The sequence below is a fragment of the Physella acuta genome, unplaced genomic scaffold (genome assembly GCF_028476545.2).
Source record: "Physella acuta isolate Inbredline_101_S28 unplaced genomic scaffold, ASM2847654v3 ptg000456l, whole genome shotgun sequence".
In the NCBI taxonomy this organism is placed as follows: Eukaryota; Metazoa; Mollusca; class Gastropoda; family Physidae; genus Physella; species Physella acuta.
In genome coordinates, this window is record NW_026731975.1 from 527,531 (window position 1) to 555,431 (window position 27,901).

General features: G+C 35.5%; 1 protein-coding gene and 1 long non-coding RNA gene across 2 annotated transcripts; one reads left to right on the forward strand and one right to left on the reverse strand.

Moving 5' to 3' along the window:
• Positions 1-312: 312 nt before the first annotated feature.
• On the reverse strand, positions 313-2,301 carry LOC131943447 (uncharacterized). Its single transcript, XR_009386891.1, has 3 exons — positions 2,098-2,301; positions 1,527-1,616; positions 313-547 (listed from the first exon to the last, which is right to left on the reverse strand). It is a non-coding gene; the product is annotated as an uncharacterized LOC131943447 (long non-coding RNA).
• Positions 2,302-6,324: 4,023 nt separating this feature from the next.
• Positions 6,325-26,876, forward strand: LOC131943437 (arf-GAP domain and FG repeat-containing protein 1). The gene is made up of 10 exons (XM_059303566.1): positions 6,325-6,493; positions 10,679-10,772; positions 19,179-19,437; positions 20,306-20,530; positions 20,969-21,088; positions 22,000-22,209; positions 22,691-22,816; positions 23,709-23,741; positions 24,639-25,024; positions 25,421-26,876. The coding sequence occupies exons 1-10, from the start codon at positions 6,330-6,332 to the stop codon at positions 25,478-25,480; spliced, it is 1,677 nt and encodes a 558-aa protein (XP_059159549.1). The 5' UTR covers positions 6,325-6,329; the 3' UTR covers positions 25,481-26,876.
• The last annotated feature ends 1,025 nt before the right edge of the window (positions 26,877-27,901 follow it).

Here is a 27,901-nt window from a genome sequence, read left to right on the forward strand (position 1 = left end):
AGGGGGTGGGGGCGCCAAATTGAAAGTTTGTCCCCCGGGCGCCGGGAAGGGTCGCTACGCCTCTGCATAAGATACTCCATTTTTAGCCAAGACAAGACATTGGATAATAAATTATTAAACATTTAATCAGAGTATGTTGTTGTCTTATTAACTAAGTAAACAAACGAAGGAGGTCGTGAAATTATCTGATTGCGTTAATTAAGAGTGCAGCTCACGTATATCAAGTATCTAAAGCGTTCTCAGTATCTAAACTCTAACGCATTGTAATATCCTAAAATATATTTTAATTTAAAAAAATAACACTTACCTATAACAGGTATACCGTAAGCTTCGGTGTATTTCTTGTAAAAGGGGGAAATTCCCGAGGGTCTCATGACCCACCCCCATCTCAAGGTCGTGGGGACGCTCCTGACCAGGTCACACGAATGTTTTCTACTGGGCAGACCTGACCTGTGGCCGTAAGGTGCGGGGTGATTGGCCAGGAATTTTGCCAGTTTTTGGTGGCCAAGCAGGGCCAAATTACCGGCAGGTCTAGATGTCGTCACGCCTATGCAAATAAATTTCACAACCGACTGTATAGAGGACAAATGCAGTATGTCCAAAAAACATAATCTCGGGAAAAATAGGTTTAAAAATATCATTCCAATATTAAAATAGAGCCAAAATTGTTAAAACGTTAATGCTATTTTTAGCATCATTGATTAGGTTAGTACTCCCCTTCTTAGCCCCTCAAATGTAGATAAAGCAAAATATAAGCAGTCCTTGTAATGAATAGTAATGCCTAGCTCATGCTTAACGCCCCCCCCCCCAACTCTCACCTCCAGGAATATCACTCTTTCTACCATGCCTTTTAATGCCTTAACCAAAAGGCAGGCACAAATACAAAGATTTAAGAATGCCAATAGCAAATGAACACGAAGCTAAGAAACAATACAAAGCATAAATATAGGCCCTATAGTGGTTTTAATCTAAAAAAAATCAGCTTAACTAATTAAAAAAAAGTCACTAATTAATTAGTGACTTTTTTTCTTTGCCCTTTTCCCTCCTGTCCTATTGTTTTCAGACGTACTTTATTCTTACTATCATCTGACTATCCCATCACTGAGATTGAAGCTGAATTTTAAATTTAAACGGCATTGGAAGCATACATTATGTGTATCCAGATAATGACAATATCCTCGCTATTTTCGGTGATCTAGAAATTCTGTCCAATCTCAATCCATTCCCTGTTTATAACATTAAACTTCAGAGTTGTTATCATTCTCTATGTAGTGGAAATTCATTAAAATAAGTGCAAACTTATTCGTTTGAAGACGGTTTTTACTTTTTATTATGTTTTTAATATATTTAAAAAAAACATGATTAAAAGCTGAAAGTTTTATTATATAATATTAATAAGCAAGCTTAATTTTTCCAGAAGAAATAAAATCATAAAATAAATACGCTTAAGTGTAACACTGCTGCATACTGCCAGAAAAAAACGCGAGTTTAATACATATTTTAACAAGAAAACCAGCCATACTCACTTGCACCTACAGAAATGCTAGCCAGTGATAAGCATCCAAAAGTGACCAGAATTTTCTCCATCATTACAAATGTGCACGTGAAGTCTGGAACTAGATGAGCAAAAGCAATGACCTCCTAAGTATGTTTTTCCCCGCAAAGTTTATAGTCTTAGATTAAATTTTTACACTTTTTAAATTTGATTGTAGACTCAAAATATATTTTTAAAAACAGTTTCTAATATCTATTCATTAGAATCTACGTAAAGAATTAATATCTTCAGTAAATTATAAAAATTTGCTGTTTATGTTTTGTACACGCATTTGTGTGCGAAGAATAAAGAATGTTAAGAAATAAACCACAACAAAATGTATGCTAAAAAGGGTGTGTGTTCGTGACCTAAGCCCTACACATCCACAAGTGCTGACATTAAAATTTCTTTTACAAAGAGAATTTACAGCTTCATTTTTCTATAATTAACATAATTAGCATTCTAACAATCTAGATTTAAAATTTAATGTGTCGCTGTTTACACATAAAAGACAGAATAACTGTTTTTTAAACAGCATTAAGGAACCACAACTGCTTTTTTACCTTGTGACGTCACAGTAGACCAAGTTTTGCAGCGGCGTAGCGTCCATTCGACAACACCAAGGGAAGCAACCAAGTATTAAAAATAAAATCACAGGGCCGACTTTGCCAAGCTGCATTTCTTTTTCTAACCGGCCTGAAAACAAAAACTTGTAAATAGTCAGAGATTCATAGATAGGGATTATACATGTCAGAATAAATTAAGTCAGGTGTCCAGATTTTTTGTTTGTGGTATGCCACAGTTAACACCTCCGGGGCAGTTTTGTGTTGTTCCTAGTTTTTAACTTTCCACCGATAAAACACCGTAAGTCCCAGCGAACTGTCGCGCAGACACTCTAAAATATTAATTACAGCACATGCTTACCATAGGACAGTTACAAATTTAAATGTTTTATTTGTTTTGTTAAGTTTGTGACTAGTAAAACTATACGAGATATTGCATGTTTTTTTTTTTTTTTTTTTTTTTTTTTTTTTTTTTTTTTTTTTTTTGTATTTCATTGAAAACAATTCGCAGGTCAATTCACAATTACAGTTATTACAAAGCATTTATGTAATCTACTCAGCATTGCCCCCCCCCCCAAAAAAAAGACCTAAATTCTAGAGATTCCAGATGTTTTCTAATAAGTAAAACTAAATATAGATTGTCATTATATATTATTTTATCGATTGTCTTAGCCAGGAATTATTCGGGGGGGGGGGAGGGGTGAAAAAAAGTTCTTTAAATATATAATTACATATTCAGAAACGAATTTAAAGAAATAACAGTTATTCCACGGTGTTCAACATTTGAATTGAGGGGAGTTAACCCCCCCCCCCCCCCCCTTGAGCTACGCTGCCTCCGCCACTGACTTGATAGACCTACTTTATCCCTGGTTACTTTTCGGTCAGGCTCATGACACTTGATTCGTCCCTAGAGTCACATGTATGGAGACTCAAACGCCGACAACCAAAAATTAACCAACAGTAATTCTACCACTTTTCCTTAATCTAGAGTCGAACACTTAACCCTAAGCGAAACATTAACCAAAAGCATAACCACAAGAGATAAAGAATGGATAAACGCTTAAACGTCAGACGTGAGGATACGTCTAATTGGTTCGGTGTGGTCGGGTGGGAACCGAAAGGTCCCGAGTTAAAACTTCGGGCTAATGAGACTCGTGGGTGGGGACAGCAACCCATCTGGGAGGGAGAGCTCTGAAATCAATCAGGGGCGGAGCCACATTGGCGATACGACACAGCAGATGCTCTAGGGTCAATCAGCTGAGTGGAGAGGAAGTGGGGAAGGGGGGCTTGCAGAGCTTTTCCAGGCATCTATTCGGGGGGGGGCGCCCCCCCCCCCGAAGAAAGTCTACCGCCCCCCACCCCCGAACGAGATGGAAATTATATAGTAAACAAACACTTTTACTAGTGTCCCCCCCCCCCGGAAATATCAAGTGCCCCTCCCCCCCCCCCCCCGGAGAAAAACGTCTGGAAGAAACTCTGGGGGCTTGATATTATGGGAAACATCTTTCTCTTCTCAACATACTGCCTGGCTTTTCTCCTTGATTTCCAAGGAGCAATCATCCTATCGACTATCATTTATTGATGTCTGATCAATAGAGTCCTGCCAGACCATTCACCCCCAACTTCTTTTTTTGTTTTTAATTGTAATGATGGAAGGGATTTCCTCCAGCACAATAGAATATTAAGTGTCCACTTGTTGTTATACGTCATTATTTAAGCCGTTCATTCATATTTCAATCAATCAGTGGCATAGCTAGGATTTAGTGTTAGTGGGCCCCTCAGAGGCGTAGCGACCCTTTCCGGCGACCGGGGACAAAACTTTCGATTTGTACCCCCCCCCCCGTCCTCAGACTTTCCCTTCCCCCCCCCCCCCCCATCAAACTTTCGAAAAAAGGGACCCTATTTGCCTTGCTTACGCTAGCTATACGGTAGCTACACGCAGTGGCGTAGCGAGGTCGGGTGTCACCCGGTGCGGCACTTAATGGTGTCACCCCCCCCCCCCAGAGGTGTAGTGACCCTTCCCGGGACAAACTTTCAAGTTTTCAATTCGCACCCCCCTCCCTCAAACTTTCGATTTGCACCCCCCTCAAGTTTTCGATTTGCACCCCCCCCCCTCCTCAAACTTTCGATTTGCATCCCCCCCCCCTCAAGTTTTTCTCTATATATTTTGCTATTTTTTGCCTTGGTGTCACCCCCCTAAATGGTGTCACCCGGTGCGGTCCGCACCCCTCGCCCCGCCCCCCCCCCCCTCGCCACGCCCCTGGCTACACGCCACTGATTTCAACCTCCTTTTCTTCTGGATTTGCTTTCATAGCCTTTGTACAACCAAGAACAAACTACAAGGCAGCAGTTGTTTGATTTTGGACTTGTCTCTCCTAGAACGGGTTGCTGTCCCCCAGATGTTGAGCCTCATCTGCCCGGGACTTTTCGGATTAGCAACCATGACCTTAATCCGACCCGACCACGCCGATCAGTTTACGTATACGATTTTTAGTTTAGTTTCTCTTTTTTTTTTACCTTAAAAAAAATTGTTAGATATTGTTACGTTTGGATTGCAGTGGGCTTATACTAACTAATCCAATCCATAATGACATCTATGTTTATTTAAGGTTAGCTAAATATTGATTATCATAGAGGGGGGGGGGGATCCCGTTATCGCGGTAATTCTTACTGATCAGTCCATTGTTGGAGAGTCCTGCAAACGTCAATCTTCGTTGAGCACTCATCACATCAGCCAATCGTTATCCAACAAATGTTACATATTCTATTGGATGGCAAGAGGTTCGCAGCTGTTACGAGATTATTTTTTTTACCAAGCACGTACTTGGGTAACTATTGGTAACTGATAAGCGATCATCCATACATAACGACACACACCCAGAAGGAGAGAGGTTCAAATCATTTGGACGAAGCAAATAAGCGTGTTTTGTATCTCTCCTATGAAAAAAAATATGAGGAAATAAATATAAATAAATATAATTTAGGTTAGGGGAAGGGGCGGTGAAATCATTTTAGTATAGGGGCAGGGAATGGGGAATATGGCATAATATGATGTGTGTATGTGTGTATGGGGGGGGGGGGGGGAATTCGACTATTGCGTGATTTTAATTATGCACGAACTTTTTTTTTTACAATTTGTGTATGACTTTGACTCCATGATCTGATAAGGGCTTTACATCAAACGATTATTTTCATGCTATTATCATTTGAAGTGGCACTTTCAGAGTTTCTTTCGAGCATCTCTTCATGTGGGAATTCCCCCCCCCCCCCCCCCCCGATGAAATCTAAAAAAAATTATATAGTAATTAGTAACTATATAGGCCTACTTTAACCAATGTCTACCACCCCCCCCCCCCCCCCGAAATTTCAAGCGCCCCCAACACTTGGGAGAAATATCTGGGCGCTTTTGAAGATTCTAGATCGCATGTGCCAGTACATAAAAAAAAAACAAATGGTAGCTGCAGTGAGGTTAATGTAATTAGTAATAAAACAGATAGTATTAGTTACCTCACAAGTTAAAGACACTTACAAGTACTATGGACGTTTCGACCCAAGGTCTTCGTCAGCACACAACAGTGTGATTACAGATTAGACAAATAAAGACAAACAGTAACAAAAACAAGTTTGAAAAATGAAGTATGTATGTAAAACACATACGCAGATAACGAGACAAAGACTGTTTGTCTTTATTTGTCTAATCTGTAATCACACTGTTGTGTGCTGACGAAGACCTTGGGTCGAAACGTCCATAGTACTTGTAACCAGTGGCGTAGCGAGGTCGGGTGTCACCCGGTGCGGCACTTAATGGTGTCACCCCCCCCCCCCCCCCAGAGGCATAGAGACCCTTCCCAGGGACAAACTTTCAAATTTTCGATTTGCACCCCCCCCCTCGAGTTTTTCTCTATATATTTTGCTATTTTTTGCCTTGGTGTCACCCCCCTAAATGGTGTCACCCGGTGCGGTCCGCACCCCCCCGCCCCCCCCCTCGCTACGCCCCTGCTTGTAACTGTCTTTAACTTGTGAGGTAACTAATACTATCTGTTTTATTACTAATTACATTAACCTCACTGCAGCTACCATTTGTTTTTTTTATCTTTTCGTGCCAGTACATAAGTGCTGTAGTCAGTGACGCCATATAAGGGACACAAGCCGAATCACGTTTTACATTGTTATGCGTTTAAAAGAGCGAGCTCCCTTGTAAATGTAAACTATTTCCGGAATCAAATCTCAAAATGGCGTCGAATAAGAGAAAGCAGGACGAAAAGCATTTAAAAATGTTGCGAGAGATGGTTTCTCTCCCTAGCAACAAACAATGCTTTGATTGTCACCAAAGAGGTCCAACATATGTTAACATGACCATAGGTTCCTTTGTATGCACATCTTGTAGCGGCATTTTGTAAGTAAAGTAAAATCCCACTCTAAAATGTTGAAAGCCTGACAATTTGGTTTTGCTAGTTACCAGGCAAAAGCTAGATTCTAGTTTTAGTGGATCTTGACTCTATTAACTATTTAGAATAAATCTGTAACTTACCGGTAGTCCCATCTTTTGAATTATTTTGTATGCGAGTAAACATTAAAAATTGTGAGGTCTGCTGCAGGACGTGTAGGATAAATTTTAATTAAGGATAATTCCACAGCATAGCGTTGGTTGGTTATTATCCGGAATGGTTTAATAGTTTCATTAGGCCTAGGGTAATCCCTTAGTTTAGCGTCGGAAATTATCGGGTAATGTTTGTGAGTCTCGGTAACTAGAGTTACTGTAAACCATGGTTTATTTGACCATTGAAATATAAATAAATTGAAAGTCGATTGTAGTAAATTAATGTTTTAATTTTTTAAGTTTAATCGACAAAAGGAAACAAGAATAAATATAATAGTATAGTAGATTTAAATTAGTAGATCTAAAAAAAAAACATATATTAATATAAATATAAATAATGAAGTCAAATGTAGGCTAATAATTTAATGTTTTTTGCTTGCAGCGGATTTGCTACCATTAATTAATTAGATCTAGATGTAGCTAGATATCTAGCTGCTAGGCCAAGTAAAAAAATCTAGATTACGAAAATAGTAAAAATGATTACAAAATGTAAAAATGATTACAAAAATAAATCTATCTAAATTTTAAACATTCTGTATAAAAATAAAAGATGACACCAAATAAAGTATGGTTTACAGTACTTCCGGTGAATTCCGGAAGTGTGTGACAGACTTTGGCATTTTTTTACTGTTTTTTACTGCTATACGATTCCGGAATAATAACCGACGCTAAACTAAGGGATTACCAGGCCTAGTTTGATAGTGTTACTCGTTAACCCGGAGGCGTGGCCGGTTGCTAACAACAATATGGCGTACGGACCAGATGCATGACCTCCGTCGATTTTTTGTCTTAGTTCTAGTGACCTTAGAATTACTGTTTAAAATGTTTACGACGAACAAAATGTTGGGGTTTTTACATTATAAAAACATACCTTAGGTGGCAGGGCTATATATGCCAGAAAAGCATTTTAAAATTTGGTTTTGAGAATGGAGGCTAAATTCAAAAGTTGGTTTCATTAAAATTAATAGAACTTTTAAAATATCTATTTTTACATGTTTTTGCTCATTTTAGCTACATTGTTTGTTTTACTTAGGGCCTATTTATATAGTCTTATTTTATAATTTTAGTAGGCCTTGTCACTATTGCTAGGCCCAATTGTCACTTGACCCAAATCTTCTGCATAATTTTATTTATCAAATTTCTGTGTTTCTTAGTTTCTTCAAACAATATTAATCCTACACTCGACTTTATTTTATATTTCAATGGTCAAATAAACTATGTTTTATATTAACTAATAATTTCCGATGCTCTATTATTAGATTACCAGATATAATATTTGGTATTTTAAATGATCTACAGTACTTAAGTAGACTAGTTCTAAAATCTAGATGGTTTTTCAATTTTTGGTATTTTCAAGTTTTGGTCTAGCCTAATACACTATTACTGCTTGAATCAGTTTTTGAGATTTAGCTTAGTTTTAGTTAATTTTAGTATCCTGCTACACAGTGTTTAAAATTAAAATACTTTCAAATTTAACATATTCCATTGCCAAATAATTATGTAAATGTAAATTAGTGTGGAAATAGGTCTATTATCAACTCAAGCTACAAGAAACTACTATCTATATCCATTACAAGTTATCAAAACATCATTGCCTGTGGCCCAAACTACTGTAACTTATGGTGTTAAATAATTTAGCAATAAATCAAAATAAATATATAAATTGAAGAATATTTAGTTTTTAATGCAGAGATTATCTCAAAACTTCCATGAAATCCTTTTTTGCTATTTGAATGCATTTACATTCACTGTTTTCCAACCTTCAACTTTTTATTTACAATCGTTTCAAATTGTATTAAAACAATTTTCCAAATTCTCACTCCCTCAAAATAATAAGAATCATAATGACAAAACTATATTTAGCTTCATTATGCCATTGTTAAGATCTTATTCATTATCATGTATATTTATTTTTATACTACAAATTTAAAACACAAGTTTCTTTCTCATTTTAAATTTACAATAACTTTGATATTGAACCTTATTTTTGAAAATAAAACTTATTTTTGTAGTCATGGATAAAATATAAAAAAACATCAGCCATTTTGAATGTTTATCAATTTTCAAAACATACACTTATTAATTTGTAGCTACATCATATACTTATTTTTATGTTTTACTTGAAACATTTTGTCAACAATAAAGCTTTTAAACTGATAAATGGTTTCAAATCTTTATTGTTTCTAATTTGAGGGGGTAATTACTAAATAAACATAAAGGCGCTAAACATGAAAAATCAGCAATATATATATTTAGCTAGGACATTCAATTAATATACTATTTAAGTAGGAGTAAATCTAAAGTATATTGTGATATTTTGGTTTAAAGAGGCAGAAAAAGTAAATAAAAATAAAAGTGTCAAATTTTGTAAATAGATTATAGAGTTAAAGGTCATGTTTTGTTGATAAACTCACTGTGTCTGCAATAAAAAGCATGAGGAAAGTACAGTCTTGTATTTGTTTTTAGAATAACAAACAATAAATTAAATTAGTTTTATATTATTTCATGTGACCATAAAATAATTTAAGTGAAGATGTTTTAAGCAGATTAAAATGCTGGGGTGGTATCATATTAATAGTGGTTTAAGTATACCCATCAGCATAAAAGTAAAGGTATTAACTGGAAGTTAGCCAAAAGGTTTTTGCCAAGGTTTTTCTCAAAATAACTTTGTGTTCAGTGCATGCAACAGGATACCTTTTATCACTAGCTGAATGTTATTTATGGTTATTACTATCTAGAAATGAACATTTAGTTACATTAATTAAAAATTGTCTCCTGTTTGAGATGGTGTTTATTTTTAGCTTTATTTTCTCTTCTTTTAGGCTAAACATTGTCCTTTAGAATGGAATAAATACAGTTGCTAGTTAGTACAGTTTGATGGGAGGCTTATTTTGCTATTTCAAAATTTATCCACCAGTTTCTCTACTAATCTGAAATGGCTACATTTGTCTAATGAATATATTTGCCTGATTGCTTGATTTTTTTATGGAAAATAAAAACTCCAAAATCATGAAAATATTATGCCATTATGATGATAGAATGTAGAACAATTTTTTTTTAGTTTTGTGTGAATAATTTAACTAAACTGTATATGAGCAGAGCACATATTTATTTCAAATGGTGTGATTAGTTTAGCATTTGTTATAACTAGACTCTCATTGAACTTGAGGTGGGTTTTTTTTTTTTTTTGTGTTTTAGTTATGTTGATATTTGTGAATAAACACAAAAGAAAGAAAAAAAACTAAATAGCACTCTAATATTAATTGCATTGTGAAAATGGAAGCTGGAATTATGGCATCTAGCATAATGGACATATTGTATTTTCATTCCCCTATCAAGACCATGGTATAGACCTCGAAATAGTTTCACTAAAGACAAAAGATCGTGTGCAGGATCTAGAACACAGTCTAACATAGCACTAATTGCCCCTAATAATGCTAATATGGAGGAAAAACTATTAGCAATTCCAATATTAACAGCTTCAAAAGAACTAAGGCTAGGTGACCCAGGTCAATGGCCACTGATTTAATTTCCCCCTTACTCTTCCCCCCTTCCCAGATAACATTTTATTTTTATAATATATTTCCAACTAATTACAGATAGGTCTACAATTTACTGTTTGTTTTTGTAAGCCAGGGGGCGTAACTGTAACAAAACAAAAGTAAACTTGGTTTAATTGCTCTGCTTTTTTATTTACTTTTCTTAATGGTAAAATTTTATATTAATATACATCAAATATAGTTATTGGTTATCTGAATAAATTATTTACAGTAATATTTATGTATGAAACATATTAAGGCAAACTGTCATGCAGAAAGGGTATTATTTTGTAAACTTTTTATGACTGAACAATATTCTAGTTACCAGTCAATAATGTTTCAATTAAAGCTGTTGTGTGTCAAATAATTTACTTCTTAATTTAGATATATCATGAATTCTTCATGTCAATATTTGATTTTTGATATTTTACTTCACATTTAGACGGGGTTTGAATCCTCCACACAGAGTTAAATCCATCTCAATGGCTAGTTTTACACCAGAAGAAATGGATTTTCTTAAATCGCATGGCAACGAGGTATGTTCATAATGCTTAAATATTTAAACAGTATATTGCTTTATTCCCAGTTATATATTAAAGGCACTGCTCATTGGTTAATGTATTTTTGCTTTCAAATTTACAGTTTACCTGTTGTTATGTATTAATATGGAGTGTAATCTAGTTGGCAAGTTGCAGTATTCAGTACATAGCTCACACCTTGGTATTAATCAACCTATGAAATTATTTATTTGCACGTTTTGGTCAATTTTTTTTTTAAAGCTCATTGCTTTTACTCTAATCAATTAATTGGATTTTTTTTTTCATGTAACTTCTTGAAAACTAGTTAAATTATAATTGCAAGATGTAATATATTTTTTTTTAAAACTAACTTCAAAAGAGCAAAAAAAAAACACCTCCCCCCAAGAGACTTAGTGTAAACATGAGCTTTCACTGGCTGAAGTCAATCAATACCTGTGACATGGATTCCCTTTTAGAAAATTCATTAGCCACCAATTAGACCTTTTGCTAAATGTTGGTGTTTTATAAATCCCTGCAGCTGCCATATGGACAAACTATATACTTTGTTGTGCTTAAAGGGGTGTATTACAAGTAAATAAGAAAAATCAGAACTTACCAGAATCAGCAAATGTAATCATAACTGAAGACTTTATCAGCTGGTACTTCCTAATATGATTTTATCTTAGTATTAGGATAAGGGAGATAATTCACACCTTTTTAAAAAATATAATGAAGATAACTGATTAACTGATGTATATCTAGTGAGTAAAAAGTTTTAACCCTGTTAAAAGCTTTTTTTTTTAATTGATCTTAGGGATTCAATATTCATTTCCTAGGCAATGATTAGAGTAAATAACATAGTGGTTGTTTTGTTGTTCTAATTAATGTGGTGGGTATGATCTGCTACTTGTTTATTTACTGCGTACAATAGAATTTATTATACTAAAAGCTGATACTAAAAGAAAGGTGTTCTGAATAGATTAAACCACAATGCTAAAAGAAAGGAGTTCTAAAATGGGTAAATCACTTCTTGTTTAAACTGTAAGGAAGTTTTGTTTGGGGTCAAAAGGTGAGAGGTCTAAAAAGACCAACCCAGAGTTATAACAAGAAAAGTTTGTTGGGGTCAAAAGGTGAGAGGTCTAAAAAGACCAACCCAGAGTTATAACAAGAAAAGTTTGTTGGGGTCAAAAGGTGAGAGGTCTAAAAAGACCAACCCAGAGTTAAAACAAGAAAAGTTTGTTGGGGTCAAAAGGTGAGAGGTCTAAAAAGACCAACCCAGAGTTAAAACAAGAAAATTTTGTGGGGTCAAAATATGAGAGGTCTAAAAAGAACAACCCAGAGTTAAAACAAAAAAAGTTTGTTGGTGTCCAAAGATGACCCAGCCCTAGTCATGACATTCTGTGCATGATTGAGATACCTGGCTTTGATAACCTACTTCCACTGGTGATGGTTACCACAGATATTCTGGCCAGCCTACATAGAGATAACATCAACCACTCATTGCTCAATCAAGATTAGCCATTCACTATATTTTTAGTTGTTGTGTAACCCTTATAGCAAGCCTGGTTCATTACTGTTATTTATTAAGCTGGAGCACTGGGATGACCCCCATAGTGTTTTTCTTTTGTTGCTGTTTTGTTTGTTGTTGTAGTTTTAAAAAATAGGTTCTAAATGAAGATGGGGGGGGGGGGTTAGTTCAAACTGTATATCAATACAGTTTGTTTTAACAACAGAATAGACATCAGGTTTTTATTCAAACACATGTTTTAAGCCACAGACCAGGTTTTCTGTAATAGACAGCAGGTTTTCAGCCATAGGAATAAGGCTCTAAGTCATAGACAGGCTTTCATCTCTTGAAGCCATCAGCATTCAGCCATAAACATCTTTTCTCCTAGCCACATACACCACGCTTACCAACATGCTTTTAGTAATAAACATTAGTATTGCATCCATGGTTGTCAGTCTCTAACTAGATGTTTGTAAAACACATTCAAGCACTCAACAACCCATATTATAAATTTCAAATCTAAACGCTGCCACTTAAGGGAGTGGATACTAGGATTATACATTATTATAGTGCATGAATTAAATTTCACAAATAAAAGTGTGATTTTTCTCAATTACTGGTATATTTTCGACATTGTAGAATCATTGTCTGAATTTGTATAACTAAGTCTAGTGTCTAACCCTCCGTCAGCATACATGTTGTGGCTGACCTAAAGACTAACTAATGTTTTCAAGTTATACTTCACAATGTTAGCTTTCTTCATTTGATACTTTGTTTTGATTCATATAATACACATCTGGGTTGCAGTGGCTGAAAATCATCGGATATCAACTTATTTTTAGAATACCTTAGTCAATGGTGTGGGCAGGGTTTACAATAGACACATTTGGTTATTTTATAATTTTAAAAAAAAAGGTATCTGGGGGGTTGTCTATAAATGACGTCATACAATACCAACTGATTCTTCTTCCCCGGTGCATGGCGTCATTTATGCCCCGCAATTCCCCACCCCCCACCACTCCTACTAAAACAGCATAACAGTAACGTGTCTTTCTCATTTCTCAGTACATTTATATCCCAGTCAGCTTTCAGTCAAGTCGAGTGTTGCCTCTTGTGCTGGATGTCGCCCAGTACCCAGTGCTAGCCTGGCTGACAATAGACCCATGTAGTACCTCAATCAACGTCTGCTTTATTAGTTTCTATACTGCTGTGCTAGCATAGACTTAAACTGTGTTGGGTGACACATCAGATTATTGCCTGTGGGCACGGAAACTTTCTTCTACTATGCCGCACTCCTTTTTTTTAATACATTAAATAGACACCTATCGAGATGTATCTAAATATGTATTAGTAGAAGGCAATTAAAGATCATATAAAATATGCATACAATCACACTGAGCCTAACAGAAAGGCGAACCCTTAGTCATGTGTTATTGTCCTCTTATTGATGACACATCTGAAACTGACGACACGTTTTCAAGGTGTTGTCAGGTAAGTTAAACAAAAGACTTGACAGGGGAGCTGCATGTCATTAATTAAAACGTCTCATACAGGGACAAGATGGATGACCTGCTGGGATTTATGACGTGACCTTTGATCTCTTGAGACGGCAGCGAGAAATTTAAGTTTGTTTACAGTTTGAGTTAGATAATGGAACAGTAGTCCTACATAATTAAATGAAAAATATTTACAGAGCTTCTCTAGGTTCAAGTGATAGGAGGTGGGTTACCAATACACGATGTCAAGCGATGCCACCTTATTCACCCTTCCATCCTTACTTATTGTATCCAGGGGCCCAACACTCTCTCTCTTAAATCTTCTAGAAACAATCACCTAATTTTACCCTATTCTACAATGAATGATAATCCGAATGGAAAATGTTTACATCTTTTTATTTTTTAAGCTACACAAAATGTATTGTACGTCATATTTCATACCTTCTTTCCCCCCCCCCCTGAAAAATTCCCCTTCTACAGGTGTGATCCCCTCATAAAAAGTAGTTGTGTCGACTTATTACTTTTTGGATTTAGTCCTTGATGGTTGTTTGAGAGGGCACATCTTAATAACGTGGTGTGTTTATCCTCTAAATTAGCCAACACAGCTCGTGATCTTAATTAAGAAAACTAGCCTGGAGTGATTTGATTTAAACGTCAGATATATAAGAATAAGACTCTATGCTTAGGTTAGGTCGACCTAAGCAGGCATTCGGTGAAACTCTTGTCCACTTCGTTTAACTCAGCAGCGATGTTATGCCGAGGGTTTACATGTACATCCGCGTGCATTAAGTTTACACAGTTCTGTTTTGTGGCTTGAAATAAGTTATGCTCGATAACATAGCAATGGCATTCTCTTGAACAAGCTGTTTTTTTCCGTTTGCTTGTTTAGCCTGATAACCATCATGAAGTGGCAATGCTGAGCCTTACTGTCCATGATTTTATCGACACGGGGGGTGTTTTCACCGCTCTACTAAAACTCGGTCGAAAGCTTATCACACACAATAGAACCTACTCGTGACGGTAAGGCTGACCCGACACAGACGGCGCTAAGTGGTTCCGTTTGGTACGACCTGTCACTTTTGCTGGTCTATAGGGGGAAGGGGGGGGGGGCAGTGGCGTAAGCAGGGGGTTAGAGGGGTCATACCCCCCCCCCTCCCATAGACCCCTCGGTATATATATATAAAGTATGAGGGGGTGCATTTCGAAAGTTTGAGGGGGTGCAAATCGAAAGTTTGAGGGGGGGGGTGCAAATCGAAAATTTGTCCCCGGGTAAAAATTGGAACACCCCCCCCCCCTGAGACGACCCTGGCTACGCCACTGGGGGGTCTAATTTGGCACGGGTTGTGCACTATTTTTTTTTCATTTATCATAAACTGTATGCTCGTTCAATCAAAAACATGTATGGTAAAAGTTATCCCGCAACGTTAAGGTTGTCTTGTATGCGTCACTCACAGAGTGATGAGCTTGATATGTTAGACGCACCGATATTCCAAGTGTCCGCATAAATGCCACCTTGTTGTCCGTGATCTACGCCTAAAACCTCAGGTCTAAAAGTTATCCCGCAACGTTAAGGTTGTCTTGTATGCGTCACTCACAGAGTGATGAGCTTGATGTATTAGTTAGACGCACAGATATTCCAAGTGTCCGCATAAATGCCACCTTGTTGTCCGTGATCTACGCCTAAAACCTCAGGTCTAAAAGTTATCCCGCAACGTTAAGGTTGTCTTGTATGCGTCACTCACAGAGTGATGAGCTTGATGTATTAGTTAGACGCACAGATATTCCAAGTGTCCGCATAAATGCCACCTTGTTGTCCGTGATCTACGCCTAAAACCTCAGGTCTAACAGGAAAAGCAGATCGTTTTTCTCGCGTGTCCTGTAGGTCGTCACGTGTCTTTTGTTACATAACGTGCAACACATACGTTCTGACATTACCTGGTGTAAAAAAACGCACTTTTAAAAAAGTGTAGTGTCGACTCGGGTTGAGCAATACAAGTACATATGTATTTTTATCATTCTTCGTTGTCCTTTTCAACTCTTAGTGGTCATTTACAACATCTTTCCATGCTTTCTGTCTTAAGGTTTTTTTATTATTTTTTCAACCATCATTTCTCATAGCTTTTTATTTTAAGTGTTTATTGAAGTGATTTTTAAGAATAAATCAACCCATTCGCACATATCAAGATAGACTAATTCCCCCTCACCTGTGGAATGGCGAGTGGTAATTTTAATTGCATTGTCCAAAGTTAAGATACTACCACAGGAACTTGCTATGTAGAGTTTAGAGGACTTGCAATGACACTTGCGTCACTAGAATTCGTTCTTTACTTTCTCCGGGCAGGTTGTATTGATGTGTACTGGAGCTGTTGGTCATTTGACCAAAAAATACCGCCTGTCTAGACAGGCTCGTGAAATTAGGACACAGTCTGCTCTTTCCATGTCCGGTGGGGAGGGTGGGGGTTGTACCAGTAAAATAGGGCGGTTTAAAAAAATTGTTTGACCAAAATCTAATAGTCTTTTTTCCCCACGTTTGGCCAATGAAAATTTAGAACAATTGTATACATCACGCGTCTCTCTTTAAAACATCAACACTTACCTACGCCCGCTAACTGTTGCAAAAATCGCTTTTGTTAAAGCAACCATGGGACATCGAGTGTGGGAAGATTTCACGGAGAATTCTGAGGTCGGGATATCTAAAGGAATGTGTTTATAGAGAAATCTTTTGATTTTCTAACCTCTCGTGTTTCTAGTCTTACGACCTTAACCTTTTGACGTCAGAACTTTGTTTTATTTGTATCTTTTTTCATGTGTAAAATTTAAATTCGTTCGTTAAGCTGTGTAGTTAACACGTTGAAAAAAAATTGTATTGTGAGTAAAAAAAAAAACGAAATGGATATTGATTGTTTTAAAATATCGCGTCATTTGTTATCATTTTCCTCTTCTAGTGTGCGCGGGTCAATTCTTGTAAAAACAAGTCACACTTTGCCTAGCCGTCCGCGGAGTGACCATATAGACAAGGGACTAAGCCCAAGGTTTCGCTAGACCGTGTCGCCGCAGAGAGCCAACATTGCCAGTTGACCTCTAATTACCGGACACGGCTTGCGGTTATTTTTATCGCGTCTGGTTTGGCCAGTGTTTGGCCGGTGTGTTGACACAGACGGCCCGCAGTGAAGTTCTCCTGCACTCGGCTGTTTTAGAACCCTCGGTGGGCAGTGTTGTTTTTTTTCCTTCCCCTGTTACATTGTCGTCTGTTGTCTTTTTTGCACCGACGATGGGGTTCTCAAATTGCGTGACATGTTATAGATTTAGTCTAGCTTGGGGCGTTCCAGTGTCATGTTGACACTTACCAAATATTACTTGGGTTAATTCAACGTTTTACTTTAGGTGTTACTAATGCACGCATTGTTAAAATACGTTATATCCAGTAGCGTAGCGAGGGGGGGGGAACTTTGTCCCCAGGCGCCGACCTTAGGGGGCGCCAAAATGGGTTGGAAAAATAAATTGAAAGGTTAAGGGGGTGCAAAGCGAAAGTTTGAGGAGGGGGGGGGTGCAAATGGAAATCTCAAGGGGGGGGGGGTGCAAATCAAAATCTTGAGGGGGGTGCAAATCGAAAAGTTTGTTCCCGGGGGCGCCGGGAAGGGTCGCTACGCCTCTGGTTCTATCATTAGTTAAACATATGAAACGTAATTTTTAAGTATTTAATTTTAATGTAGAAAACGTTTATTTTTAATCTTATTGTGCTAATTATAGTTTGTCCTCTTATATTAAGTAAGCATACTTTCTGTCTTATTATCCTGCAGGGGAGGGGGGTAAAAATGTGGAGTTATCGGAAATGGAAGAATAGCTAAGCTCAAATATCAAATGCTGCTAATATCAGCTCATGGTTTCCATTGGCGGCAGAGCAGATCGCCCCGATGTAATCGTGTAGTGTCTATTTCTGTTTGTTTCTCTTACTTTAAACATGCGTCCTGACGTTGTTTAAGGGGGGGGGGGGGGATAGTTTACCTTGCAGCCACGGCTTAAATTAGAAACAACTTTCTCCTGCCCGCCCGCCCCCATCCCCCAGTTTTTTTTTCTACACACCAATTAGCTAGTTTCCTCGCGCCGCCTATTTTTAAACAAGAACGACAGGCTTTGTTTCGAACACTTATTTACGTTGGGTCATATTTCAGCACGAACCTGTCACGTGACAACCCCCGCCCCCCTTCGTCCAGCTACACCCCTCCCTCCCCTCCTTCCCTGCTCGGACCCGTTACTTAATATCTAGCTAGGTCTGACCCCCAGTGTTTAGCCAGCGAGATCTACTCATTGGGATTTGTTGTCATATCAGTGTTGGAGGTTTAGCTAAGCTATTGGTCAAGTCGAGATGTCTTCTGGAAATACTGTATCAATAGCCAGGCCACGGCCTGTATCACAGGTTAGCTGATGTTAAATGATCTTAACTAGGTAGTAGGTGTAACTGGCAGGGTAGAGGGTAGTTACAGGCTTGTATTTACGTTTAGGCTACAGGCTAATTGAGTTACTTACACCTTGGTTAATGGCTAATTACACATGAGTTACAGGCTAGTTACACATACAGGATAATTGAGTTACTATTACACCTTGGTTAAAAGCTAATTACACATGGGTTACAGGGTAGCTAAAATTTAGGATACAGGCTAATTGAGTAACAGGCTTATTTATACACCTAGGTTACTGGCTAATTACACCTGGGTAACAATCATGCTGTATTTAGGCTACAAGGTAATTACATCTAAGATATTGGCTAACTGCAACTTTGTTATAGGCTAAAATTGCGGAGGTTATAGACTAGGTACTTTATTTAGCCCACAGGCTTAATACACTCAAAATGTTAAGTTATAAGTCATTTTGCAGACTCGTGATTTTCACAAAATTAGCATACAGATTTTAATATAATTTACTTCACCTAGTTACCATGTATCAAACTTAAATTTTCTCTGAACATCTTTGTATCTGCTTTGATGACTAGACACATCAAATTGACTAGGTTGTATGCTTTATGTAAGAATTATACATTCAAGTATGCTCTTTTATAACATGCAAATAAGACTTGGCACTGTCAGGTATTTATTCTTTATCCACAGCATCCTTCTATTTATAGAGCTTTAACAAACATCTTTATGAATTCATGGTTTTCTTACTGTTGGGTGTTTTTTTTTAATCTTATATTTACACCTGACCCATCTACACACTTGGGTTTATCAATTCTTTGTAAGCAACTATCATTACATGTTTTTCACTGGGAAATATCCATACAGAGATGTTTGGGTTGGATTAGCTGTTGTTAGAATTTGTTTTCACCTACTCTCCAATGACCATATATAACCCTTCCTCTTGTTCACATTCTCATACTAGAGTTTATATGCGTAACTTAATTTTAACAATTTTTTTTTTCAACAGCTAAATAGGAAAGTATTTTTAGGTCTGTATGACAGTCGATCTTGGCCAGAGCCAGACTCAAGAGATGAGCAGCGAGTACGTGATTATATGGTACAGAAGTATGAAAATAAAAGATGGTATGTTGCACCCACAGAGGCGATGAAGGAAGAGGCTAAGCGAACCAATGAAGCAGCCCTCAACAGTAAACCTCAGGTCAAGCCATTGCGCTCATTGCTAGGAGAAAATGCATCCAAGTTAACTGTTGGAGCAGCACCTGTGAGTTTGGCTTTACTCATTCTAAAACAGATCTATTTACATTGTTACTATGTAGCCTACTCTTATTTATTTAACAAAGCAAGCACAATTTATTTAAAACAATTGTTTTCAGTTTTAGATAAAAAGTTGTGTTACTGAAATTGAATTAAGTAAATAAATAAAATGTATCACTTCAAGTTACTTGTAAAATGGATAAAGTTGCCAGTATGTCATTAGTTTTCAGGTTTTTTTTTTATAATAGCTTTTTTTCAAATTAAATATCCATCCCTTATTCCATCCATTCATCCCTGTTGCTTTACATCCCATGAAGGGCTTAGGACGCAATTACAGTAGTCCTTCCTCCTACTAACTCTCTCCATCTATATAGACGCAAATTTGTTAAGTATATATAAGCAAACATTAATTGGGAACCAATGCCATTATAGAGTCAAAAACAAACAATACATACAATGATGTCTTACTTTCTATTGTCATACTGTCCGCAAATGATTTGCTGCATGACCTATTTGGGTCACATATGCCGTGATGTGAGAACCACTTCTCTGTATCATATCTAGATAACACCACTGAACTCGATACACCATTGTCACACCTTCTAATGTCATCATCTGTCAATACATGTTTATCTATGGTAGATAGGAAAAGTGATTATCACTTGGTACCGCCATACAATTTTTGTATATTAGGACCATGTTTGAGGCTTGTGTGATAATATTGTAGGAACAGTCTAGTTGTGTTAGCCAGTTTTTGAGACTTGTGTGATGTTGGTACTATAGAGAAAAAATTTACTAGTTCAGCCAGCATCTGATACTTAAGTGATATTGGTACACTAATAACAATCTAAAAGCGCAGGACATTTCTTGATTGTTGAGGTTGTAACATCTGGAATTTTTTGATGATGCAGACACCACCAGCCACTCATGCGCCAGTCACAGTTTCAGTCCCGCTGCCCAGTGGATTTAAGTCTCCCCCAGCAACAAACAACATACACGCCAGTGGTCAGCCTCCCGCCAAACCATCAGGTTTTGATCTGCTAGGGGAGTTGGGCGGAGACCCGTTTGCATCCAATTCACAGGCTAAGAACAATCATAATGATGGTAAGTCTACCACATGATTCTATATTTAGTAGTAACTTAATTAATTGGGGTGGGGTGGTCCAGAGCCTGAGCTAATACAGATGATAATGTGATTTTTGGGTTAGCTGCTTTAAAAGACAACCCAAAGAACATCTTAAACATACTGGACAATATTGGTGATTAGTAAAGTTGAATTCTATATCATATCCCTTATTGACCTGTGGGTTAAAAAGTGTACATTTTGTATATCCTTTTTTCTAGCTTTTTCTAAACTCAAATATTTACCATGTAAGTTTTGTCTTAAATTGCAAAGGTCACTAAATTTGTAAACACCAGAACAGAAAGCATTCTTTTCTTTTAGTAAATTTTTTTTATTACAGTTGCGTTTAATTCCTCTTGTGTATTCTGAAGGGACTTATTAAACTGATAATCATTAAAGAAAACATTTGGTTGTTTCAGGAGGTTTTGCAGATTTCAGCAACTTTGATAGCTTTAGTGCATCTGTAGCCCAGCCCCCTCCTCCTGCAGCAGTACCATCACAGCCACATTTAGCTCAGCAAGCTTTCCCTATATCCAGTAGTAAGTCTCTGTTTTACATCGTGTAGCTCTATGACATTGGTTAACATTCTCACAGTCCAATCATCTAAATCATTACCACTGTATTCTGAGAAAAATAGAAAAAAAAATAAAAACACAAGTGGAACTTCTGATGGACAAAAAAAACAAAAAATCTTATTCTTAAAAAAAAACTTGATTCCTTTACATGAGTATGGTATTTGTGCCATAAAGTATTTTAATTACCTACTAACCCCCCCCCCCCCCTTTTTTTTTTAAAAATTGCAATGCAATTGTGATAATATAACTTTGCAACACAGGTCAGACAGATAAACTATATTTTGACTGCCCTAGAGCCTATCAGGTCTCAAGGAAGTACTTTCATTTACTTTAAGATCAAATAACATTTTAAAAAATTATAACTTAAGTCTTTAATAAATTTACTTAGGTTCTTGATTAATTTTAAAAATCACTTTCAAACCATCTATTAACAAAATTGTACTTAAACAACATTAAACTAAACTGTTTTTAAAAGTAACTCTCTTATAAAAAAAACACTTTTTTGTGGTTAAATATTCATGTCTATATTCACAGCTCCACTTCAACCTCTGGGAGTAAACAGCATTAAACTAAACTGTTTTTAAAAGTAACTCTCTTATAAAAAAAAACACTTTTTTGTGGTTAAATATTCATGTCTATATTCACAGCTCCACTTCAACCTCTGGGAGTAAACAGCATTAAACTAAACTGTTTTTAAAAGTAACTCTCTTATAAAAAAAAACACTTTTTTTGTGGTTAAATATTCATGTCTATATTCACAGCTCCACTTCAACCTCTGGGAGTAAACAGCATTAAACTAAACTGTTTTTAAAAGTAACTCTCTTATAAAAAAAAACACTTTTTTTGTGGTTAAATATTCATGTCTATATTCACAGCTCCACTTCAACCTCTGGGAGTTGGCCAACCCCCTGCCCAGCCAGCAACCACAAATACTAGACCTTCAACTGTGTCCACTGGGGACAGATACGCTGCCCTAGCGGACCTTGACAGCGCATTCTCTGCTCCTGCCACTACAGCGACATCCATCAACTGGGGTGGGACGGAAGGTGGGGCAATCAATTGGGGTGGCACCAGTAGTACTGCCAGTAAGATTCTTTGTCATTCTTGTTTAACTTACTCTCTGAGAAGAATATTTTAAAAAGCATTATACTGCTTGTAAAAATGTTTCTCATTCTTGTTTAACTTGCTCTTTGAGAAGACTGTTAAAAAATGAATTTTTCTTACTGTAATCTTAGTTTTATTTTATTTTTTTTAAATCACAATTTTGATTATTTAATACTGTTGAGACTTAAAATTATAGTTTGTGCCTGATAAAAGTTTTTATTTTTTTCTATCAATACATTTTTTTAATGAGATACAATTTGCTGTTTAGTCAAGCCACCAATCTTTTACAAAAAGTAATATTAATTAAATTAAAATTTTTTTAAAAATAGTGAGCTTGTTTTGTGTGGAAAGGAGATGGTGACACGGAAATTAATAGAATAAGATTGTCTTAGTACTTAAACTTTGTGGTTTGCATAGAATTAGATTGAAGTAAAATACTGACCTGGAGCTTTTGTTCTTCAGGCACTCCTTCCCATAGTACATCTGGTCTTAGCTGGAGCACAACAGGTGCATCAGCAGGTGGCCCTATCAACTGGAACAGTCAAGGCACCACCCCCACATCAGCTGGGTTTGGTATCTCCTCCACAGGTATTTAGAACTAGAGCATTCTTCTTCCATAAAAACATTCTTCCAAAGCACTAGCTTTTTCCCCAGTGTAAAGGTCCATAACTTGATGATTAAGTGAAAAACACTTATTTAAAAAATTTAGTCTGAATAAACATATAAAATGTGTAGTAGAAAAATTAAATAGCTTTTACAATTGTATCAAATAATGCTAAAAAAAATGATAAAATGTATATGACAGTTTAATAAATCAGGAAAAATTACAACTTGTCAATATGAGACTGTCCATTTCTGTTTTCTAACGAGTAAACCCTTGTTGCACAAATTAATCAGCTGAATAATATCAAGTTAGATGTGTTTACTAAGTTTTAATTTTATTTTAAACTTTGCTTTAAATTGAAAAGATGGGAAAATATTGATGGTAAAAAAAAATTCTAGCTTGCACTTGAATTTGGCTAACTGGAAGATGTCTGTTTTTTTAAAGCAAATTACCAACAGATTGTGAATGTGTCTAGTACAAAAGTATCAAGAAAAAACTTAATTTCACAAAAAATATCCCACTAAATCCTCTCACACCCATATTAGTCAAACCTTAAAAATCCTTTTTATAAATTCAGTAATTGTTTTATGTAACACTTTTATAAATGCTACAGTTGATTTTTTTTATCTTTCTAAAGATAGCTTGAATGCAGCTTTTAATTGTGTTCTAAATGCATATGTTGCTTAAATTGGATAGATGTTTTTACAATATTCCAATTACTTTTATTTAAATTTTGCTTATATTGGAAGATATCTTTAAAATGTTACTGTTACTGGTATCAAAGTGGCATAAAATAGATTTCTTTTAAAATGTTGCTGTTGCCTAGTTTGTTATTTTGTATCTTACGAATTCTCTTCTGTTTTGTCCAACATTAAGGCAATCCTGGGAACCCATTTTTACATTCCTCGGGTAATGTTGCATGTCAGAGAGATGAATTATCCTAACTCATACTAATCTCATTACAGCTTTCCAGACTTTGCTTCCAAAAAAATATTTATTGCATTCCTGTCTGGTTAAAGTGTACATTTCTTTCTCTTTGGTTGAAAGCTAGACATTTATTATTCAGTGGATTTTCATTTTCTGAGCTTCTGCCATTTTCTTCTATTCTAAAGTAACAGCATTTGAAATGCTAGAGCTCAATATTTTTTACTACTCATATTTCTTTTTTGTTCATACTACTTTTAAAATCATAACTAATTTTTATAATTTTTATAATTTAATGTGTATATTACATTATTATGCTTGCTTTTCAAACTATAGAATGAATTTTATGAAGACTGGTACCTTTCAGCTATTACAAAGCATAAAGTACTAACATTAAATCTTCACCATAGAGTTTAAAGGTTCTATGCGATGTATTTTGTATAGGCTATTAGAACCTTGCAATTCTAAGGTGAGGATAGTCTACTATAGTGTTTGCAGAATTTGTGCTCCTAGTGCAGTGCACGTTTACATAAATCTGCATACTTAAAGTGTAATTTATTACAGCAGACTTGTGCATGATTTCTTTAAATTAAAAAACTACCTAATTAGCATACTTTAAATTAAAGAAATAATTGAATTCTTATGCTGTTTTAGATAACTTATAACTACTAGCAGCCTATTTTTAATCATATTTTATTTTATTTATAATAACTTCCTCACTTTTTTTAATGTCAACATAAAAAATTGGTTTTATTGGTTGGTTGGGTTTTTTTTTTTTTTTTGAAAAAGCACATTTTTCATGTGAAAGTTTTTTTTTTTTTAAAATTTCCTTATAACTTTCAATTCATTTGTCTAATTTTACTTTCCTAAACCTCTTTTTAGCAGCTAACCCTTTTGGTGGCAGTGGAGGTGCAGGAATCAGTGCTTTCTCCTCTGCTGCACCCGTGTCTACAGTGAATCCATTCGGGGCAGCAGCGCCAACATCAATGACACACTTCTCCCAAGCCGGGGGCATGGTCTCCATGCCAGTGTCCACGTCGGCTGGGTTCGGCGCCCACTTTGCTGCGCCAGGTCAGCCCGCAGGTTTCGGCCAGTTCCCACCTATGCAGAATGGTGGGTATGGGATGACACCCACAACAGCTGGTTATGGCGGGGCCCAGGGCTTCATGATGCCCTCACAAGCTGGTGTTGTGCAGAACTCGGGGTGGGGCTCCATGGGTGGAATGCCACAAGGAGGGCCTGTCCAGCCTGTGGCCAACCCTTTTATGGTAGGTTCAGCTCATTATCTTCGCTATTGGTTTTTAATTTATTAACTATTTGTATGAAAATTTAATATTTTTCAGTGTTTCAGATATTTTTTCATAAGTTATGTTTATATGTGATATTACATAATTATTACAATGTCCCATTATATATTAGTTATTTGAGTTAGTGAAATTGACATAGTCGAACAATGTGATCTTACATTTTTTGTTGTTTAAATTTTTAGAATAAACTGATGATGGTCCTTAAATTTTAAATTTAAGAACATAAGTAGGTTTGTAATAATATAAGCAGATTTGAGAAAACTGTTTAAATTATATGTTTTAATAGTTAATAAGATTTTTTGGTAATTAGAGATTTGTAAAAAAATAATTCTACTTATTTTTTATTCATTTCTTTAGAATACAGCAATGCACCAGCAAGTTCCGCCTCCCAGTGGCTCCACCAACCCATTCTTGTGACAACTTTGATATTGTTTACCATTTTTCATCAATTTCATACTAGTGACCTTTGAACTTAGAGGACACTGGGGATAAGCTATCACTTGGTTCATAATAATAAGAAAAGCTAAATACCTTTCCTTGGACAGAATACAAAGATGCTTTCAATGTTTATGTCTATCAGATCCTAATGGACATTTTTGAACTATACTTACAACATGGTGGTGTTGACTTCTGTGAAAAGCCCAAGCTCAATTTAGTTGGAGAAAAGCATATTTTAAGTTTTAAGAAAATTTCTGATAAGGAATTCTACATACTTCTTAGTCATTCATTTGTATGTGTATTTATATATGTATGTAATTAGATGTAACAAGACTTTGGGTATGGAGTAATTAGTAACCCACAAGATACTTCACCATCTACACCGTGGTTGTGTGAATAGTTAACTGTAATTTTCTTTCATTACATAATCAGAACATAATGCCCTTAATTATAGTAAGCAAATATTTTAGGTAAGTGCTAGATAGAAAATAAACTTATTTAATAACGAACCCAAATTTCCACTCTAGAAAATAATGACATGTTTATTTGGGCATGATTCAACATTGTTTTCAAACCAAAAAAAAGTAACTTGCATTTGTAGCTGAATAGTTGCATTGTATTAAGTTTATTGATATTCAAACTATTTTTTTTGCCAAGAAGAATTATGTTGTGGTGTAATTTTTTTAGTCAAGTTAAAAAGGAAGATATGCTTCTTGATTATTTTTATATTAATAGAATTAAGTATTTAAATAATATTTTGAAAGAGCTCATAGGTTTTTTTTGTTACTGAACTGGATCATCTAAATGAAAGAAGAAAATTAAGAAATTGATTAAAATGAATATTTTGTTAAGATTTTAAAAGCTAGTTTAATGTATTTTTTTAAAACATAAGCTTTTAAGGAGAAAAACATACATGTTAGCAAATTATTCCAATAGATCTATATTTATTTTTTTCTTCTGACCGTAAATAATGCTCTCACTTTAACACCCACTCTGCATTATTTCTGCTAAACACCATTGTACACTAATTTAAAAATCAATCTTTAGATTTTGGTTTGTTAAATAATTTATTCTTTGTTAATGTGTTGTATGTCTCCTTGTGTAAATTTAAGGTGCATGAATGTGTACATATATCTTGCTGTGTATTTTGTATATAAGTGTATAGCAGCACTTGAAAAAAAAATATCTTTAATTTACTTCTTATTTTAAGGTATTTTTGAAATGACTGTTTGCACAATTGTTTGCACAGTAGTATTAAAACTGTTTTTACTGGTTATGCAGACATCTTTATTTGCATGTATTTCATTTTGCTGTTAGTCTTTGAACTTTGCTTTGAAACAGGCTTTAGTATGTCAATTAATTATCTGCTGCTGTTTGCCAGTTGCACGTATACTATAAGTACAATGAGAAATAATTAATGAGGGCTTCTTGTTAGTGGTGAAAAATTATTTTTATAAACACAATTTTTTTGTTCACTTGATTATGATGATACCAAAAATAACCTGTATTTGACAGTTTCCACTCAGTATATTTTATATTCAACAATGGTGCTGTTTTTAAAACAATTGATACAATTTCTAAACATTGTTTAACTGATAATCATTGCTCATAAATGATTGGACCATAGCTACAAAAACTGAAGTTCCCTCTATCTTATTAATACAAGTTAGGTCCTATTTTTATTATTTGTGTAAACAAAATTGTGATTAAAATCTGGTTTGATGTAAATGATTGTTGAATCATCAGGGATGTAGAACACTATTTTCAATTTTAGCCCACTTCCTATAAATAAGAATGTACAAGTCAGTTAAAATTTTATGGAACGGACTGGTATAAAACAAAGGATAATATTGTCACTCTACTCACATTAGAAAAATGTCTAAGCTAATCTATCAAGACGCTTTATTATAGCTTGTTTTTATTATTTAATATGCATATTTGTCATTATTTGATACTTATTATCATATTCTATCCTAGTTTCACAAATGTTTATTCAGAAATGTTACCATTCATGCTGAAGCGTACATAGCAAAGTATTTTGTATTTTCACAATGTTACAATTGTGTTGGACTTAACGGCATACAAGACTTGATGACAATCATCAAGATAAGTAAGATGATAACTAATAATAGAACAGTGCAATATTGTATGTAACTGTAGCTTACGGCTTTCCTTTTTTTTTTTTTTTTGTACATGTATTTATCAATGTATCTCTTGAGATACTGTGTGGGGGATGAGTAAATGTGGGTTGGTTTATTGCTATTCAGTTTTTTTTTTTTTTTTTTTTAAAAGGTGTTGATGTGTTTTTTTTTAAATTAGTTTTAGTCATCATAATTTGATTCTCCACTTTCCATCATCTTAGCTCTATATTTGTCACTAGATGAGCTTGTTTAATTTCAT

What these genes read in the sequence shown, in the direction of transcription:
- LOC131943437 (XM_059303566.1), top strand. Translation starts at nt 6,330, where the DNA reads ATGGCGTCGAATAAGAGAAAGCAGGACGAAAAGCATTTAAAAATGTTG. An exon ending in TAAGAACAATCATAATGATG is followed by an intron (nt 20,531 to 20,968) that starts GTAAGTCTACCA and finishes TGGTTGTTTCAG; the next exon opens with GAGGTTTTGCAGATTTCAGC. An exon ending in CTGTGGCCAACCCTTTTATG is followed by an intron (nt 25,025 to 25,420) that starts GTAGGTTCAGCT and finishes TCATTTCTTTAG; the next exon opens with AATACAGCAATGCACCAGCA.